General features: G+C 37.8%; 2 protein-coding genes and 1 pseudogene across 3 annotated transcripts; 2 read left to right on the top strand and 1 right to left on the bottom strand.

Moving 5' to 3' along the window:
- Nucleotides 1–9986: 9986 nt before the first annotated feature.
- Nucleotides 9987–13193, bottom strand: AT2G09850 (annotated as a pseudogene; the record flags this gene model as incomplete). The annotated part of the gene is made up of 1 exon: nt 9987–13193.
- A 2163-nt stretch (nt 13194–15356) lies between these two features.
- Nucleotides 15357–16374, top strand: AT2G09840 (nucleic acid/zinc ion-binding protein; the record flags this gene model as incomplete). The annotated part of the gene is made up of 3 exons (NM_126780.2): nt 15357–15908; nt 16013–16128; nt 16202–16374. 3 exons carry the CDS (start codon nt 15357–15359, stop codon nt 16332–16334), a joined length of 801 nt encoding a protein of 266 aa, NP_178821.2. The 3' UTR covers nt 16335–16374.
- Nucleotides 16375–17458: 1084 nt separating this feature from the next.
- Nucleotides 17459–17647, top strand: AT2G09838 (uncharacterized protein; the record flags this gene model as incomplete). The annotated part of the gene is made up of 1 exon (NM_001124819.1): nt 17459–17647. The coding sequence occupies one exon, from the start codon at nt 17459–17461 to the stop codon at nt 17645–17647; it is 189 nt and encodes a 62-aa protein (NP_001118291.1).
- Nucleotides 17648–20753: the final 3106 nt, after the last annotated feature.

The following is a 20753-nucleotide window of genomic DNA, read 5'->3' as shown; positions in this document are numbered from 1 at the left end:
CAAACCCATCCCACCATATAACCTTGTCTCGTGAAATTAAACATCATTTTAACCTCGTCTGGTGAAATTAAATCTTAATAAAATTTTAAAATCATTAATATTTAAATATTTGTTATAGAGTTTCACTTTTTAAAAGTTTAAATATATAAAATATTTTTGAAAACTTTTAAACTTTTAGTTATTTAAAATAAAGGACCGAAGTAAAATTAAAGTTCTTGCTAATTCGTATGACTCTTAACGATTTCCTCTTTTTTTTTTGAGCAATGTGGGACCTTTAAAACTTTTTTTTTCATCGATGGAGTATTATATGTTTGTTTTAAAAAATTTAAATTTCATCAGATGCGAAAAAATTTAATATTTTATTAACTATATGTGTTTTATATATAAACTAAAAGCAAAATTAGATATATAAAAAAATATAGTGACAGAAAAATTAGATATTTATATTTAATGTCGATATATAGATTTTAGGAAATTAGCCTCAATCGAATATAGTTCAATAAAAAATGATTTCATTGAGAATAAAAATTTAGGAAAGAGTTAATTCAACTAATTAATGCAATTAAACTAATTGTAAGTTTTTAGTTATAAAGTATTTGATTGAGATTAAATTAGTAAGGACTCATATTGAAAATAGTAAATATGTGAGGGATTTTTTGCCAAAAACCCTACCAAAAATGTATATGTAGATTCAAAACCTTGGTCTATTATGTGATCCGAGAGCTTTGTGGAATTCGACCCTTAAGTGCTGCAATCGTTCTCTTATTTGAGAGAGTGGGCTTAAGGCAATTTGACCTATATCAAAGATACAAAGGCAAAGACTCATACGGACTTCAGCTTCACCATCAAAGCCTCGAGAAGCAAGAAGAAGCTTGGTTAGTTATTTGGAGTCAAATATGACTAGATGTCATGTGTATGATTCAGTATAAGAACTAGAACCACAACCGGATTTGAAAGCCTATGTAGTGTTTCCTTGTTAGAAGAAACAAATCTAAAGTCTCATACAGATTTTGACAACACCATCAAAGTTTTGAGAAGTAAGAAGAAGCTTGATTAGTGATTTGGAGTCAAATATGACTAGATGTCATGTGTATGATTGAGTATAAGAACTAGAACCGCAACTGATCTTAATAGCCTAAGGAGTGTTTCCTTGTTCGAAGATACAAAGCCAAAGACTCATACGGAATTCGGCTAAACCAGCAAAGCTTTGAAAAGTAAGAAGAAGCTTGGTTAGTGTTTTGGAGTCAAATATGACTAGATTTCATGTGTATGATTGAGTATAAGAATTAGAACCACAACTGGATCTTAAAAGATAAGTAGTGTTTCCTTGTTAGAAGATACAAAGCCAAAGACTCATACGGATTTCCGCTACACCATCAAAGCTTTGAGAAGCAAGAAGAAGCTTGGTTAGTGTTTTGAAGTCAAATATGAGTATATGTCATGTGTATGATTGAGTATAAGAACTAGAACCACATCCAAATCTTAAAAGCAAAGTAGTGTTTCCTTGTTAGAAGATACAAAGCCAAAGACTAATACTTATTTCGGTTAGACCATGAAATCTTTGTGAGGCAAGAAGAAGCTTCGCCTACTCTCCTCAAAAGGCTTTTTCGACTTCTTGAACGAGAGGCGGGACGCGCTGGACATTTCGAACCCCCGATCTAGCCCGACCGAAATGGACCGCCTAGAGATCTTATTTCTAGGCAAAATAGAGCGTGACCTTCTCAGACGGGGCGACGAATCTCTTTATATTAAACAATTACTTGGGGATTGAGATAGTTGATATTTTAGGGCGTAACGTTGTGATTGTTCCACCGACTGACCAATACTAGTTCCAGAGGCATCTTCCATTCATATCGATTTGGGTTTTTTTGCACCATATTTTGATCTGCCTCTTCTTCGACCCGGAATTCCCATCAAATCCTTTACTCCTTGAAATTTTTTACTTGTTTTGAACAGTATTCTAAAGACACGTCTTACGAAAAGCAGATTTCATTTTTTGAGGAAATTATTAAGTGGGATTCTGAAACGTAGAATTACAGCTTGCACTTTTAACGAGGAACTCTCGCAATTAGCTCTACTTTCATTCTTTCTGGTTTTGGTGTTCCGATATCTTTCGTAGGATGTGTTCGGTCCATTAGGTTCTTCAATTTGTTCAGAAAAGAAACAAGAAACAAGAAAACATCTTTGATTACGATTAAAAGGAACAATCTCAAATAGACCAAGATCTTATTTTGGGTCATTGCCTGGTGAACATGATCTGCCATAATAGTGTTTGGAGACAAATCTGACTAGATTTCATGTTTATGATTAAGTATAAGAACTAGAACCGCAATCAGATCTTAAGAGGAAAAGTTGTGTTTCGATGCTAGAAGATACAGAGCCAAAGACTCATATGAACTTCGGCTACACCATCGAAGCTTTGAAAAGGAAGAAGAAGTTTGGTAAGTGTTTTGGAGTCAAATATGAGTAGATATCATGTGTATGACTCAGTATGATAACAAGAACCGCAACCGGATCTTGAAAGCCTAAGTAGTGTTTCCTTGTTAGAAGATACAAAGCCAAATATTCATGCGAACTTTGGCTTCACCATCAAAGCTTTGAGAAGCAAGAAGAAGGTTGGTTAGTGTTTTGGAGTCGAATATGACTTGATGTCATGTGTATGATTGAGTATAAGAACTTAAACTGCAACCTGATCTTAAAAGCCTAAGTAGTGTTACCTTGTTATAAGATACAAAGCCAAAGACTCATATGGACTTTGGCTACACCATCAAAGCTTTGAGAAGCAAGAAGAAGCTTGGTTAGTGTTTTGGAGTCGAATATGACTTGATATCATGTGTATGATTGAGTATAAAAACTAGAACAGCAACCGGATCTTAAAAGCTAAGTAGTGTTTCCTTGTTAGAAGATACAAAGCCAAAGACTCATACGGATTTCGGCTACACCTTCAAATATTTGAGAAGCAAGAAGAATATTGGTTAGTGTTTTGGAGTCAAATATGACTAGATGTCATGTATTTGATTGCGTATAAGAACTAGAACCGCAACCGAATCCCTAAAGCTAAAGTTGTGTTTCCATGCTAGAAGATACAAAGCCAAAGACTCATACGGACTTCGGCTACACCATCGAAGCTTTTGGAAGCAAGAAGAAGGTTGGTTAGTGTTTTATTGTCAAATATGAGTAGATGTGATGTGTATGAATGAGTATGAGAACTAGAACCGCAATCCGATCTTGAAAGCCTAAGTAGTGTTTCCTAGTTAGAAGATACAAAACCAAAGACTCATACGGACTTTGGCTTCACCATCAATGCTTTAAGAACAAAGAAGAAGCTTGGTTAGTGTTTTGGAGTTAAATATTACTAGATGTCATGTGTATTATTGAGTATAAGAACTAGAACTGCAACGGGATCTTAAAAGCTAAGTAGTGTTTCGTTGTTAGAAGATACAATGCCAAAGACTCATATAGATTTTGGCTACGTCTTCAAAGCTTTGAGAAGCAAGAAGAAGCTTCGTTAGTGTTTTGGAGTCAAATATGACTAGATGTCATGTGTATGTGATATGGTTTAAATTGTCTTAAAACCTCTCTCTCAAATAAGAAATCAATTGCAGTATTTAAGGGTCGGATTCCATAGTCCTTTTGTTCACACATTGAGCTAAGTGTCATGATTAAGCTAGAAGAGAATATAAGAAAGTAAAAAGAAAACAAAGTAAGCAAATAGAAGATTAGAGGTTGTGAAACAAGATAATAAAAAGTTCTTAGGTCTAAACAATGACCTCTAAAACTATATATATGACCTATAAAACCTTCAAGACCAATAATGAAAATAGGAAAGTCTTCAGGGGCAATTTTCCAATTTTTCAAACTTAAAAGCGTGATGGACTTCTCTGGGCCGCAATTGGTGTCGATCAAAACCAAGCGTGTGTTGATCGACACTCTCGACTGATTCTGAAAGTGAATTCGTCCTTTAGCTTCTTTTCCTTAGCTTTTGCTCCAAAATGTCTCCTCATCTCCAATGTTGTCCCTCTCCATAAAATACCCGAAAAGACTCTAAAAACATTCTAAACATAACAAAAAGACTTAAAATCCTATATCTAAAACATAACTAAAAACAGTAAAAATAGGAATACATCGGAATGATTGAGTATAAGAGCTAGAACTGCAACCGGAACCAAAACGCTAAAGTTGTGTTGCCATGCTAGAAGTTACACATCCAAAGACTCATACGGACTTCGACTACACCATCAAAGCTATAAGAGGCAAGAAGAAGCTTGGTTAGTATTTTGGAGTCAAATATGACTAGATGTCATTTGTATGATTGAGTATAAGAACTAGAACCGCAACCGAATCTTAAAAGCCTAAGTAGTGTTTCCTTGTTAGAAGATACAAAGCCAAAGACTCATACGGACTTGGGCTACACCATCAAAGCTTTGAGAAGTAAGAAGAAGCTTGGTTAGTGTTTTGGAGTCAAATATGACTAGATGTCATGTGTATAATTGACTATAAGAACTAGAATCGCAAATTAATCTTAAAATCCTATGTAATGTTTCCTTGTTAGAAGATACCAATCCAAAGACTCCTACGGACTTCGACAACACCATCAAAGCTTTGAGAAGCACGAAGAAGCTTGGTTAGTATTTTGGAGTCAGATATGACTAGATGTCATGTGTATGATTGAGTATAAAAACTAGAATTGCAACTGGATCTTGAAAGCCTAAGTATTGTTTCCTTGTTAGAAGATAGAAAGCCAAAGACTCATACGGCCTTCGCCATCACCATCAAATTTTTGAGAAGCAAAAAGAAGCCTAGTTAGTGTTTTAGAGTGAAATATGAGTATATGTCATGTGTATGATTGAGTATAAGAACTAGAACCGCAACCGGATCTTGAGTTTCCTTGTTAGAAGATACAAAGCCAAAGACTCATACGGACTTCAGCTTCACTATCAAAGCTTTGAGAAGCGAGAAGAAGCCTGGTTAGTATTTTCGAGTCAAATATGACTAGATGTCATTTTTATGATTGAGTATAAGAACTAGAACCGCAACCGGATCTTTAAAGCCTAAGTAGTGTTTCCTTGTTAGAAGATACAAAGCCAAAGACTCATACGGACTTTGCCTACACCATCAAAGCTTTGAGAAGCAAGAAGAAGTTTTGTTACTGTTTTGGAGTCAAATATGACTAGGTTTCATGTTTATGATTAAGTAAAGAACTAGAACAATAACTGAATCTTGAAAGCCTAAGTAATGTTTCCTTGTTAGAATATACAAAGCCAAATACTCATACGGACTTCAGCTACACCATCAAAGCTTTGAGAAGCAAGAAGAAGGTTGGGTAGTGTTTTGGAGTCAAATATGACAAAAGGTCATGTGTATGATTGAGTATAAGAACTAGAACCCTAACAGGATCTTAAAAGCCTAAGTAGTGTTTCCTTGTCGAAGATACACAGCCACAGACTCCTACGGACTTCAGCTCCACCATCAAAGCTTTGAGAAGTAAGAAGAAGCTTGGTTAGTGTTTTGGAGTCAAATATGACTAGATGTCATGTGTATGATTGAGTATAAGAACTAGAACTGCAAACTAATCTTAAAATCCTATGTAATGTTTTCTTGTTAGAAGATACAAATCCAAAGAGTCATAAGGACTTCGACTACACCATCAAAGGTTTGAGAAGCACAAAGAAGCTTGGTTAGTGTTTTGGAGTCATATATGACTAGATGTCATGTGTATGATTGAGTATAAGATCTAGAATCACAATCGGATCTTGAAAGCCTAAGTAGTGTTTCCTTGTTAGAAGATAGAAAGCAAAAGGCTCATACGGACTTCAGCTTCACCATCAAAGTTTTGAGAAGCAAAATAAAGCTTAGTTAGTGTTTTGGAGATAAATATGACTATATGTCATGTATATGATTAAGTCTAAGAAATACGCAACCGGATCTTGAAAGCCTAAATATTGTTTCCTTCTTAGAAGATACAAAGCCAAAGACTCATACGGACTTCGGCTTCACCATCAAAGCTTTGAAAAGCAAGAAGAAGCTTGTTAGTGTTTTAGAGTCAAATATGACTAGATGTCATGTGTATGATTGATTATAAGAACTAGAAGCACAACCAGATCCTAAAAGCTAAAGTTTTGTTTCCATGCTAGAAGATACAAAACCAAAGACTCATACGGACTTTGGCTACACCATCAAAGCTATGAGAAGCAAGAAGTAGCTTGGTTATTGTTTTGCAGTCAAATATGACTAGATGTCATGTCTATGATTGAGTATAAGAACTAGAACCGCAATCAGATCTTAAAAAGCCTAAGTAGTGTTTTCTTGTTAGAAGATACAAAACCAAACACTCATACGGACTTCACCTACACCATCAAAACTTTGAGAAGCAAGAGGAAGCTTGGTTAGTGTTTTGGAGTCAAATGTGACTAGATATCATGTGTATGATTGAGTGTAAGAACTAGAACGCAGCCGAATCTTAAAAGCCTAAGAACTGTTTCCTTGTTAGAAGATACAAATCCAAAGACTCATACGGATTTCGACTATACCATCAAAGCTTTGGGAAGCAAGAAGAAGCTTGTTTAGTGTTTTGGAATGAAATATGACTAGATGTCATGTGTATGATTTTGTATAAGAACTAGCACCACAACTGGATCTTAAAAGCCTAAGTAGTGTTTCCTTGTTAGAAGATACAAAGCCAAAGACTCATACAGACTTCGGCTACACCATCAAAGCTTTGAGAAGCAATAAAAAGATTACTTAGTGTTTTGGAGTCAAATATGACTAGATGTTATATGTATGATTGAGTATGACAACTAGCACCGCAAACGGATTTTAAAAGCCTAAGTAGTGTTTCCTGGTTAGAAGATACAAAGCCAAGTACTCATACGGACTTCAGCTACACCATCAAAGCTTTGAGAAGCAAGAAGAAGCTTGGGTAGTGTTTTGGAGTCAAATATGACAAGAGGTCATGTGTGTGATTGAGTATAAGAACTAGAACCGTAAAAGGATCTTAAAAGCCTAAGTAATATTTCGTTGTTAAAAGATACAAAGCCAAAGAATCATACAGACTTCGGCTACACCATCAAAGCTTTGAGAATTCAAAAGAAGCTTGGTTAGTGTTTTGGAGTCAGATATGAATAGATGTCATCTGTATGATTGAGTATCAGAACTAGAATCGCAACCAGATCTTGAAAGCCTAAATAATGTTTCCTTATTACAAGATAGAAAGCCAAAGACTCATACGGACTTTGGTGTCACCATCAAAGTTTTGAGAAGCAAAAAGAAGCTTAGTTAGTGTTTTGGAGTGAAATATGACAATATGTCATGTGTATGATTAATTATAAGAACTAGAACCGCAACCAGATCTTGAAAGCCTAAGTATTGTTTCCTTGTTAGAAGATACAAAGCCAACGGCTTCACCATCAAAGCTTTGAGAAGCAAGAAGAAGCTTGGTTAGTATTTTGGAGTCAAATATAACTAGATGTCAGTTGTATGATTGAGTATAAGATCTAGAACCGCAACCGGCTCTTAAAAGCCTAAGTAGTGTTTCCTTGTTAGAAGATACAAAGCCAAAGACTCCTACGGACTTTGACTACACCATCAAAGCTTTGAGAATCAAGAAGAAGTTTGGTTAGTGTTTTGGAGTCAAATATGACTAGACTTCATGTGTCTGATTGAGTAAAAGAACTAGAACAGTAACTGGATCTTAAAAGCGTAAGTAGTGTTTCCTTTTCAGAAGATACAAAGCCAAAGACTAATACAAACTTCGGCTTCCGTATCTAATCTTTGAAAAGCAAGAAGAAGCTTGGTTAGTGCTTTGGAGTCAAATATGACTAGATGTCATGTGTATGATTGAGTATAAGAACTAGAACCTTAAGCGAATCTTGAAAGCGTAAGTAGTGTTTCCTTGTTAGAAGATAGAAAGGCAAAGACTCATACAGACTTCGGCTTCACCATCAAAGTTTTGAGAAGCAAAAAGAATCTTAGTTAGTGTTTTGGAGTGAAATATGACTATATGTCATGTGTATGATTGAGTATAAGAACTATAACCGCAACCGGATCTTGGAAGCTTAAGTATTAGTTTCTTGTTAGAAGATAAAAAGCCAAAGACTCATACGGACTTCGGCTTCACGATCAAAGCTTTGGGAAGCAAGAAGAAGCTTGGTTAGTATTTTGGAGTCAAATATGACTAGATGTCATTTGTATGGTTGAGTATAAGAACAAGAACTGCAACCGGATCTTAAAAGCCTAAGTAATGTTTCCTTGTTAGAAGATACAAAGCCAAAGACTCATACGGACTTCGATGTCACCATCAAAGCTTTGAGAAGCAAGAAGAAGCTTGTTTAGTGTTTTGGAGTCAAATATGACTAGATGTCATGTCTATGATTGACTATAAGAACTAGAACCACAACCAGATCCTAAAAGCTAAAGTTGTGTTTCCATGCTAGAAGATACATAGCCAGAGACTCATACAGACTTTTATGGATGTCGGATTCACACACTCAAGTATTTATATTATTTGTGGGCTAAAACTCTCAAGTACAAAAGTACACGACAAATATGCATAATAAAAGTTTAAGAGAGTATATAAAAATGTATGAAGAATTGAACATAGAAAATGGTATAGTATTCCTTATGTAAAGATCTTACATAAAAGGAGAAGAAATAATCTTTTGTGTATTTATGAGAAAATAACAATGCTTAAGTTTAAGATTTGGGGTCAAAATATAGAATCTCTAGCCCCCCTTTTCTTGGAGTCTTCACCTCTCTTTTATAGCCTCTTTCCTTCTTCCAATGTACCATTAATTATAGAACTAATTCATAAAATAACTTCCACAATCAATTCATAAACTTGAATGACAACTCGCCAAAATGTGTATCCTAACTAATGTCGATGCTTCATCCAGCTCATGTTCAGCTCCTAATTATGAAACTGAAACTCACGATCAAGGAACGGCCACTGCTACTTTGAACCAAGACGAGATTACACCGAGTGTTGATGAGGCTTCAGCTCATCTTAACTCTTTTATGGCTATTACCATAAAATTTGGGGATTGTCCCAATTTATTTTATGAATACGACTTTCCCGAAAGGGAATTTTTATTTGCCCAAGGGGTTTTAAAATTTGTTGGTTGTGTACCCAAGAGGGTTTTTTAAAACTTTTTCCTTTTCGTTGTCCATAGGGGTTTTGGAATGACACTTGCTTAAAGTATTTGCTTCTAAGTTTCCGGATTTGCAAAGTCCGTACTTTTTCAAAAATTTGGGCCATGTGGCTAAAAGAAATTTGGGCCATGTGGCTAAGAGAGAAATAGGTTGATCAAACCCCCAAACTCAATCTTTGGACTTTCTTTGATTGCGAGAACTGTGCTCCGCCTAAGAAGTATTAGGTTGATCGACTAAACACCGTAAAGATCTTTGTTTTGTTAGTTGACACCTTGTCCAAGAGGATTAAATCCATTTTATTGACTCAAACTCGTCAGTTCAATCATGGAGTTTTGGTATCAGAATTAAACTCGAGTTATGCATGGGAGCTGACCTCGAGTTAAGTTGTTGCGAAGTGACCTCGACTTTCGAATCGGAGCTATAAGCTTGAGTTTACAAAGTGTATTCTGCTTATAGAATACAAAGGCAGGTTATTGAGCAGCAATCTAGAGAGAAACTGAAGATCTTCTTCCGAGCTTGTACTCAAAGACTTCGTCATAAATGCTTGTTGATGTGAGGTGGTATCTTAAGTTCTGAAGAGCGATTTCAACACTTCGATTTCATAGAGATAATTTTATTTTTCCAAGAGTTGGAACTTGGAAAAACCCTTCACGAGATAGTTCAGTGAAGAGCGAACTCAACACTTATAGTCCACCAAATTAATCTTATTTTTCCAATAGTTGAAACTTGGAAAAACCTTCTTGGGATGAGATCTAGTTTCGTGAAGAGCGAATTGGACACTTGAACTCCGCAGAAATTAACCAATTTTCCCAAGAGTTTCAACTATGATCGGATGAGACATAGATAAAGTCGCAGCTTCCATGTTGAAGTGACTACATCAAGCGCAAGTTTCTCCATTATAGTGTAACTTAATTTTGGACTGGTTGATGACTTGCTCATGTAACAAATCGGCTTTCACTCTCTTCTGTCTTCAGAAATTATTACTCCATTAACGGCATGATTCAAAAATGAGATGTATAAGTACAACTTTTCATCGGCTTCAGGCTTCAGAGAATTAGAGCAACATTTAAATATGTCTTTAGTTGACCGAAAGCATCTTCACATCTTTCATCCAACTCAACTCTTTGTTCCCTTTTAGTATTTGATAGAAAGAAAGGCATTTATCGACTGATTGAGATGTTAACTGGTTTAACGCGGTAATCCTACCAAAGAGTCTTTAGAAATCTTTGATGTTCCTCGGGGCTAGCATGTTCGAAAAGAGCGTTAATCTGTCTTGGGTTTGCTTCGGTTCCTCTCTTTGTTACTAAGTAACCGAGAAACTCTCCGGATGGGATTCAGAATGTCTACTTGGCAAGATTCAATTTCATCTGAAGCTTGTTCAAGATATTAAAGCATTCTCCCAAGTCTTAAATGTGACCGCTCTCTTTTGACGATTTCACGAGCATGTCATCTATATAGACTTCCACTGTTTTTCGAGATGATTCTTGATCGTCTTGTTTGCAAATCGTTGGTATGTCACACGTACATTTTTAGTTCAAACGGCATGATCGTAAAATAGTATATACCTCGGTTGGTGCTGAACGAAGTATTTTTCTTAATCGTTAGGATTCATTGATATATCCCTATTTTTACCGTTTTTAACTATGTTTTAGGTATAGGCTTTAGAGTCTAATTGTTATTTCTAGAGGTTTTTCTAGTCTTTTTCAGGTCTTTACATTTTTGAGATGCATTTGAAGATTATGGAGCTTTCTGGAGCAAAACATACAACTTAAGCTGCAGAAGCAATCCAGAGACGAAAATGCACGTAGGTGTCGAACGACACCACCCTTGGTGTCGAGCGACACCAATACCTGACGACAATTGAAAGACGCAACTTATTGTTGTTTTGAAGATTTTTGAATTCGGCCCAAAACTTTCTCCTATATTTAATGAAGGCCCAGCACGTTCTTAAGACATATTTATATAGCTTTAAGGTCAATGTTTAGACCCTAAGCTTTGGGAGGCTATTCCCTTTTTCAATTCTGTACTTTGGGAGCAAAACCCTGTGGAGGCTCCCTGTAGAGAAGATCCTTCTAAACCTTATTCTCCTCTTGTTTTATTCATTGATTTCTTATTCAATCATGTTTTGTTCTTCTATGATCATTTTTGAGTAATCTTCTTGTTAGGTTTAGGGTTTCTCATTAGGGATTTAGATGATTTAGTAGATAGCCCCCTTGCTACGTTATTTGTAGGATTCTTCATCTTCATTGTTCTTAATGCTAGTTCTAGAGTAGCTAACTAGAACTTGATATTAGATAATAGGTATGCCACCATAGGTACTTGTTATTTGACCTATCATAGATGAGCCTAAGCATTTAAGAAAGAACAGGTAGGCTCATAGAAGGGCTCTGGTTTAGATACTAGGTGAACTAATCAAACTTGATAATAATGCATGCTTTAGTATAGGATTTCTCGGCTTCTCTGGTAATCTTAGCTCTGAGTATAGAGAGTTTTACGGAACACCACCGGTTACTCTAAAATCATAGTTTGAATTCGAGAACGGTTCGATAATAACCTAGCTATTTCTAGATCTAGTATCATCTATTTCGTGAGAATACTCTAAGCCTGACGCCTTTATTATCTTGTTTTCACAACTCCCAATTGATTGGTATTGCTTACTTTTTCTTTCTTTTATTTTCTTTACTGTTTTACTTAGCTTAATTCGATTAGCCATTAGTCTACTACGTGATCCGAGAACTTTGTGAATTCGTTCCCTAAGTGCTGCAACTGAACTCTTTATTAGAGAGAGTGGTCTTAGGATTAATTTGAATTATATCATTCATCGTTATTTGGTTGTAACTAGATGCTACTTTCTTCCAAATTGTTCGTTCATGATCTTTCTAATCGATGGTCACTTTGATTATGACGTCATCCACTACTTGCCCACTTGATATTCCTAAAATCACTTCTTTCTTCACGAGATTTGTTAATTGGATAACCATCCGATGAGTCGTTAAATAACAAGATTTTGAAGATTCTTGATCTCCTTGTAAAATTTTCACACCATTCGGGATTAAATATTTAACGTATTGACGATAGATTGATGGGATAACCTTGATCCGATAAATTCATGGGGCTCCAACTATGTCAGCCTCGCTACTTTCCATTCTCTCTAAGCGTATTCAAGAATAGTAGATCTATCAAACTTCCAACATCAATCACAATCCTTGAAACCCCGACGTCAGCCACGTCTAAGGTGAGGACAAAATCAACGTCATCAGGTTCTGCAAGGTGACGAATTTCTTCTTCCTTGAACATTGTGATTGCTCTAGCGAGTTCGAGTTTGTCGCTTGTGCTCGCCTTTAATAGAACATTCCCTTAAACTTTTTGATTGTAGTGGTCGAATCTCTACAAAACTTAGACCTATTCATGATTACTTCAATCTTCTTCTTAGAACCAAAAGAAACTCCGGGATTTGATGTTTTAGGTATTTTCTTAGCTAGTGATGAATTTTTGACTTCCGCCTTTTCTTCGTGGTAAGTTTTCACGAACTCTCCGATGTCAAGGTTTTGCGAGGTCACCAATTGTCCGTAGCTCAGGAAGATGCCTCTTGAAATCGGTACAGTCTTTTGTAGTATAATAATTTACTCTATGGATGTTGTCGTATGCCTTTTCATCGCAACCATGTTGTTAGAGATGGTTGTCTCGATCTTCTCTTTCCCAAGAGATGGTGTAATGCCCCTGACCTTGACTATGTGGCCGGACGTACAGTCTGTCGAGTAGAATGCGAGATCTAGCCAAAAAAAGGCAAGATCAGTTCGGCCTTTTAGTGTGGCAAGTCATGGGTAAGGAGCATTGAATTGGATCAAGTCCATGGGTAAAGGAATGACACACCATGAGACGGACCAAGTTTAGCTACGATGCGACTATCGGTAAACCCCAAAACCATTAGGCTAGCCCTAAGAACTAGGATAGCTTCAAGAAACCTTAGTTTCGGTCTAGGAAACCTTAGAAGGTCGAGGGAAATCCATTTGGACAGTGAGATATGTGTATGGGTCGTGAATGGTCACGGGATTGATCGGAGAGTGCGGATAAGTGACGATAGCTGGCTTACTCGGTTAATTCTGGCATGGAACGTGTTATAGTCCTAAGGAAGCCTTGATTTGCGTCATGGACCCTCAGGAGACATTGGAACGGAGTGTGCCGTATTAATGTTCTTGCGGTCTGGTGACAGATCGTAGGTTTCGCCGGAATGAGGAAATGGACGGCCAAGATTGAATCGTGCCTCATGTTTATCCTTTAAGGCTCAAGCTTATACATATTCCGGTCATCCTTATCCTTTTAGGGTCGTGCTTATCCATTTTTGGATGATGTTTATCCGAAAAAATGGAAGGAACCAATCGGAGGCCGATTAGTGTCTTGGAGCGGCCGTTGGTCGACATTTTTCACATTTTGATTGGTCCAAACACCTCGTGCTTGCCTTGGCCGACCTAATCACCGACCTTGGACCATATAAATACCCCCTCCGCCCATTTGATTCCTCAGACCCAAAAATCGCTTAGAACAGCTTAGTTCGCGGGAGAAAACATTCAGAAGCCAAACCACTCGGAAATCCAAGTGAGTCTTGAGTTACGTGAAGTAGCACGTGAATAGGATAGTTTATTCATTTATTTCCTTAATATAGCTTAGGAGGTTAATTATGATTACTTAGCTTAATTATTCGCTTAATCCTTGATTAGGATAGTTAATTAGGTTTAGTAATTGTTAATTAGGATTAGTGTTCATTAATTAGGGTAAGTATTTCTTAAGCATGATTAGGGTTAGTTAAACCATGATTAGGGGGACTAACCGTGATTAGTAATAATTAAGTGTGATTAGTTGTTTGATTAGTAGAGTTTTGCATATATATATGATGAATGCATGATAGTATGTGAGTCTGTTTTCATGTTAGTTAGTCTTTAATTAGATGTCTAGCATTAGTCGAATCATGAGAATCCCGTCTGTATGTTGTGCATCACGTGTAACTCCGTTCCGTTATGGCATACGAAGGCCTTAGGGCTGGATCGCTACCGACTGGGCGCTACATGACGATGTAGTCTAAAGGAATGTTATGTCTCTTATAGACTTTGTGTCTAAAAGTATGGAGGCATGTCCTTGGGAGATCATGGATTCCTAGAAGGCCTTACCTAGGTTGATAGAAGCATGCTTGCATTAGTTGTCCGCTGCATATTAGGAAATTCGAGTCTGCATGCATTCTGCATGGTGCATTATATTTTGCTTGTGTTGTATGTTGCGTGTTATCTTTGTTTATGTCTTGCTTGTTAGGTAGTATTATTGTTACGTGTTGTTGCTGCTTAGGGGGTAAGGAAGGGTATTACGATAACACTATATAGATCCGGGGTTCACTAAGTAATGCTAGATTACTTATGACGCTACTTATCTTTTTCAGGAAAACTTAGTTGACCAACCTTGTAGAGGGTGCTCGTGACTTAGGACGAACCAATGTAGGTCTAACGGCTTTTTGTAAATTCTTACTAAGTGTATTATGTATGGTTTTCAAAGAGGATCTGAAAACTATATACGTTTTGCTAACCATTTCTCGTATGATATATATATATATATATATACGTTTTGTTATATATATATATATAAGACTCGGATTTCTAAAATTTATATGGTTATAGTGACTGATATTTGTCTTTTCCGGACTATCACCACTCGCGTCCGTGGTACGGGTTGAAAAGCCTTAGGCCACGGGCGGGAGGCTGGACTCATGCGGTTGGACGACTCGGGCGAACGAATTCGTTTCGAAAACCTGGGTTGGCTGACTGCGGGCGTTCAACGTGACACTCCTATTTTATTTATATTTTTATAGCGGGATAGAGGTGTTACAAGGTGGTATCAGAGCATGGTTTGTGACGCTACGAGAAACCATGGTTTTCAATGTTTTATCGAGTAAATGTGTCGTAAAAAGCTATTAGGAAATTTGTTCAGTCACTTGCTAGAGTTTAGGTAGATTGACCTATAGAACAAACCCTTTTTGTTTAGGTTGGCTTACCCTTGTTGTTAGTATTATAGGTGGCTTACCCTTTTGCTTGTATTTTCGTGTCTTAACCTCTTTGTTTGTATTATAGTATCCCGCTAAAGAGATCACGTGGTGGGAGTCTGTGGAGGAGGAGGGACGGTCCTTGGGTCTGTCGTCCAGGCGATATGACCTTCGTGAGAGAGTCATGGGTAGGTGTGTGAGAAGGGATGTGGCCGAGTGTTCCCGGGTTATATCGGAGACTAGATCGAGTGATACGGTTGCTGATTTTGGTCTTGCAGGGATAGTTGCTCTGTCAGAGCAGGAGGATGTGCATATAGGGGATGGGATGATGATCGATTCGGATTGTGAGGATGAATGTGTGATCACGGGAGTGAGGACGGTGGAGCAGGAGCTGGCTCTGAAGGGACATGAGATCGTGATGGTCCATGTCTATGTGAGTGTTCCCACGAGCAGTTCTGCCACACCATCCTTTGCACTTAACCCGTATTCATCGATATCCTATGAGTCAGATCCGGATGAGGATGAGGATCCACCGGTTTCTCCATACGTTCCGGAGGCTATCGATCACTCTCCCGATAGCCCTTTTGCACTGTTATGGGAGGGCATGTCCCCCATACTTTGTTTCACGGCTGAAATGAGGGCTGACGCTATTCTGACATTTGACGGGGGCTCCACATCGGGTATCCAGATACCGTTCTGCTTCATCTTTGGTGAGGATGTTTATTACCCGAGGACTGTTAGTTATACACGCAGTATATGCCCATGGCCATTGCTTGTCTTTACAGTGGAGAGTATGGGCATTACACGGCAACTTGTATGATAATGAGAGATGACGGTCAGATTCCTGCACCGACTAGTACTTCCCCATCTCACGTAGCAGGACCATCATCCCCACCGATTCCCGACACGGAGGAGGATCTTTTTCTAGGCTGTACATGTTCGAGGTGTAGCTTAGGGTTACTCTGATTCCCTTAGGAGTCATAAACCTTAGTAAATATTAGGAAACTAACCCCATTTTTTGATGTATAGCGACGACTACAAGGGAGCCAATAGTAACCTTCGGTTACATTGTGATATCTTTTTGATGATATCTATAGGCTTGAATAAGCAGGTGTGTACGATAGTCAAAATCACCTCCTTTCCCCTTAGGGCTGTTAACTAATGTTATGTTACATTATGTTTATACTAATATCCTTTTGTGTGATTGCTTGATTTACTTTCAAGTTATTAATGTATTTATGTGTGTGTTTGGTTTCGTACTTAACCAAGTACCAAACCATAGGAACTAGAAAGTATAGGAAGTCTGAAGCCCATTCAAAAGAGTTAGGAGAGAACCATAAAAATTAGGATGGAACCTTAGGATTTGTGGACCAAGCCTAGTAGTACTAGGAAGCCGATAAATTAAATCGTTAGCTAAACCGTATGTGGTGACGACAAAAATCACATACAAGAAAAGAAAGTGGCGGAGTCCGTTAGGCATGCATCAACTTCCTAGGAATGGAGGAAAATATTGCAATAAAAAAATGGAGGAGACCAAACCTATCCTTTCTACACAAAGCTTCATGGAACCAACAAAGGAATCGGTTTGCCTTGAAGGCTAGTTACTTCCTTAGTCCTTAGAATTGGAGGACAAATTCTTTTAAGGGGGGGAAGGATGTAATGCCCATAACCTTGACTATGCGGCCGGACGTACAGTCTGTCGAGTAGAATGCGAGATCAAGCAAAAAAAAGGCAAGATCAGTTCGGCCATTTAGTGTGGCAAGTCATGGGTAAGGAGCATTGAATAGGATCAAGTCCATGGTAAAGGGATCACTCTCCATCAGACGAACCAAGCTTAGTTACGATGCGACTACCGGTAAACCCCGAAACCATTAGGTTAGCCCTAAGAACTAGGATAGCTTAAGGAAACCTAGTTTCGGTCTAGGAAACATTAGAAAGTCGAGGGGAATCCATTTGGACAATAGGATATGTATGGGTCGTGAATGGTCGAGGGTTGATTGGAGAATGCGGATAAGTGACGATAGCTGGCTTACTCGGTTAATTCTGGCATGGAACGTGTTATAGTCCTAAGGAAGCCTTGATTTGCATCATGGACCCTCATGAGACATTGGAACAGAGTGTGCCGTATTAATGTTCTTGCGGTCCAGTGACAGATCGTATGTTTGGTTAGAATGAGGAAACGGATGGCCAGGATTTAACGGTGGCTCATGTTTATCCGTTAAGGCTAAACCTTATCCATATTCCGGTCATCCTTATTCTTTTAGGGTCGTGCTTATCCATTTTTGGATGATGTTTATTCGAAAAAGGGAAGGAACCAATCGGAGGCCGATTAGTGTCCCGGAGCGGCTGTTGGTCGACAATTTTAACGTTTTGATTGGTCTGGGCCACCTCGTGCTTGCCTTGGCCGACCTAATCACCAACCTTGGACCATATAGTCTAAAGGAATGTTATGTCTCTTATAGACTTTGTGTCTAAGAGTATGGAGGCATGTCCTTGGGAGATCATGGATTCGTAGAAGGCCTTACCTAGGTTGATAGAAGCATGCTTGCATTAGTTGTCCGCTGCATATTAGGAAATTCGAGTCTGCATGCATTCTGCATGGTGCATTATATTTTGCTTGTGTTGTATGTTGCGTGTTATCTTTGTTTATGTCTTGCTTGTTAGGTAGTATTATTGTTACGTGTTGTTGCTGCTTAGGGGGTAAGGAAGGGTATTACGATAACACTATATAGATCCGGGGTTCACTAAGTAATGCTAGATTACTTATGACGCTACTTATCTTTTTCAGGAAAACTTAGTTGACCAACCTTGTAGAGGGTGCTCGTGACTTAGGACGAACCAATGTAGGTTTTACGGCTTTTTGTAAATTCTTACTAAGTATATTATATATGGTTTTCAAAGAGGATCTGAAAACTATATACGTTTTGCTAACCATTTCTCGTATGATATATATATATATATATATATATAAGACTCGGATTTCTAAAATTTATATGGGTATACTGACTGATATTTGTCTTTTCCGGACTATCACCACTCGCGTCCGCGGTACGGGTTGAAAAGCCTTAGGCCACGGGCGGGAGGCTGGACTCTTGCGGTTGGACGACTCGGGCGAACGAATTCGTTTCGGAAACCTGGGTTGGCCGACTACGGGCGTTCAACGTGACACTCCTATTTCGTTTATGTTTTTATAGCGGGATAGGGGTGTTACAGATGATGTCTCCATATTATTGTTAAACGGGTTTAATCCAAGTGGTTTGATCTCTTTGTTGCCCTTTAACTTTGGTTTCCTGGAAGGGACAATAACAATTGGCATAGCCGGCTTTCTTTTTTTTGCGAAGTGAAGCTAATCTTCTCGTCTTCCACTTCTATCCGATTGATTGCTCGGAATAAAGCAGGTAAACTATGGAAAAACTTTTAAATTCCATCGAATGAACACATTTTTCCAAGAGCTAGAACTTGGAGAAATCTCTTCTCGATGGAATCTAATTTTGTGAAGAGCAAACTCAACACTTAGATTCCACCAATTGGAATTCACATCTCCATGAAGGTGAATAGCATTGGAAGGTTGTGGTATAGCATCGAAGTTGTCTTTTTCAAACTTGAATCTCTTCTTGTTGACAAATCTCGCATTTTGACTCCTTGAATTTTGAGTGATGATATAAATATGGACTCCAAACTTGTAGCAATGATTCGTCAATCACGTTAAGTGATAATACTGTATAATTCTCCTCCGAAGAGGCTTGACTTTGCTTTATATTATTTGGAACACGCCCCCACCTGTTTGGTCTTAGACATCTATGCTTTTCGTCATAACATTTTGCATAACTTAAGATGGAGACATTCCTGTTAAGGAGTAAACGTGTACACCATAGTTGAACTTATCTTTGATGCTTCATACATGATGTGATCCAAATGTTTCGAGCCAATATGATCTTGTCTTGTCATGGCTGTAATTGTTGAAGTCATCAGCTAATGATTTCTGAAGAAACGCCAAGAAAACTTCTCTGTATCATTGTGTCATGGCTTGATCGATTGAGTTGACCTTAGTAGACTCAACCTTGCTTCTACCTAGACTTGTGCTCCTACTTTGGAGGTGATAAGGTTGTTGTTTCGCCACCACGAGCTGTAGTCTTGTTGAGGTCCAGGAGTTCTTTGGTGAAGTTTGTGTAGCTAATGGGAAATCTCAGAACATCATGAGACGTTGATGTCCTCTTTTTTTTTTTTTTTTTTTTGCTTTTACGAGTTTCTTGCTTCCGAAAAAAGTGAATCGCCACCGCTTTACCTGGAATTTGAGTCCATGACGAGTTAAATCGATACATAAATTTCATCGACATGAGCACATTTTTCCGATGGTCGGACATCAAAAGCATCTTTGAGGGATGAAATCTAGCCATGTGAAGAGCAAACTCAACACTTAGATTTCACCAAAATGAATATAATTTTCAAGAGGTGGAACTTGGAAAAATCCTTGACGGATGAAATCTAGTCTTGTGAAGCGCGAACTCAACACTTAGATTTCACCGAAATGAATATATTTTTCCAAGAAGTGCAACTTGGAAAAATCCTTGAGGGATGAAATCTAGTCTTGTGAAGAGCGAACTCAACACTTCGATTTCACCGAAATGAATATATTTTTCCAAAAAGGTGTAACTTGGAAAAATACTTGAAAGATGAAATCTAGTCTTGTGAAGAGCGAGCTCAACACTTAGATTTTACCGAAATCAATATATTTTTGCAAGAGGTGGAACTTGGAAAAATCCTTGAGGGATAAAATCTAGTCTTGTGAAGAGCGAACTCAACACTTACATTTCACCAAAATGAATACATTTTTTCAAGAGGTGGAACTTGGAAAAATCCTTGAGGGATGAAATCTAATCTTGTGAAAAGCGAACTCAAAACTTGGATTTCACCGAAATGATTATATTTTTCTAAGAGGTGGAACTTGGAAAAATCCTTGAGAGATGAAATTTAGTCTTGTGAAGAGTGAGCTCAACACTTAGAGTTCACCGAAATGAATATATTTTTCAAAAAGGTGGAACTCGGAAAAATCCTTGAAGGTTGAAATCTTGTCTTGTGAAGAGCAAGCTCAACACTTAAATATCACCGAAATGAATCTATTTTTCCAAGAGGTGGAACTTGGAAAACCTTTTGAGGGATGAAATCTTATCTTGTGAATAGCAAACTCAACAATTAGATTTCACCAAAATGAATATATTTTTCAAGAGGTGGAACTTGGAAAAATCCTTGAGGGATGAAATCTATTTTTGTGAAGAGGTAACTCAACAATTAGATTTCACCGAAATGAATATGTTTTTCCAAGAGGTGGAACTTGGAAAAATCTTTGAGGGATGAAATCTAGTCTTGTGAAGAGCGAGCTCAACACTTAGATTTCACCGAAATGAATATATTTTTCCAAGAGCTGGAACTTGGGAAAATCTTTGAGGGATGAAATATAGTCTTGTGAAGAGCGAACTCAACACTTAGATTTTACCGAAATAGATATATTTTTCCGAGAGGTGGAACTTGGAAAAATCCTTGAGGGATGAAATCTAGTTTTGTGAAGAGCAAACACAACACT

Source organism: Arabidopsis thaliana, chromosome 2 (genome assembly GCF_000001735.4).
Source record: "Arabidopsis thaliana chromosome 2, partial sequence".
Taxonomy (NCBI): Eukaryota; Viridiplantae; Streptophyta; class Magnoliopsida; order Brassicales; family Brassicaceae; genus Arabidopsis; species Arabidopsis thaliana.
This window is presented reverse-complemented; position numbering and strand designations above follow the sequence as displayed.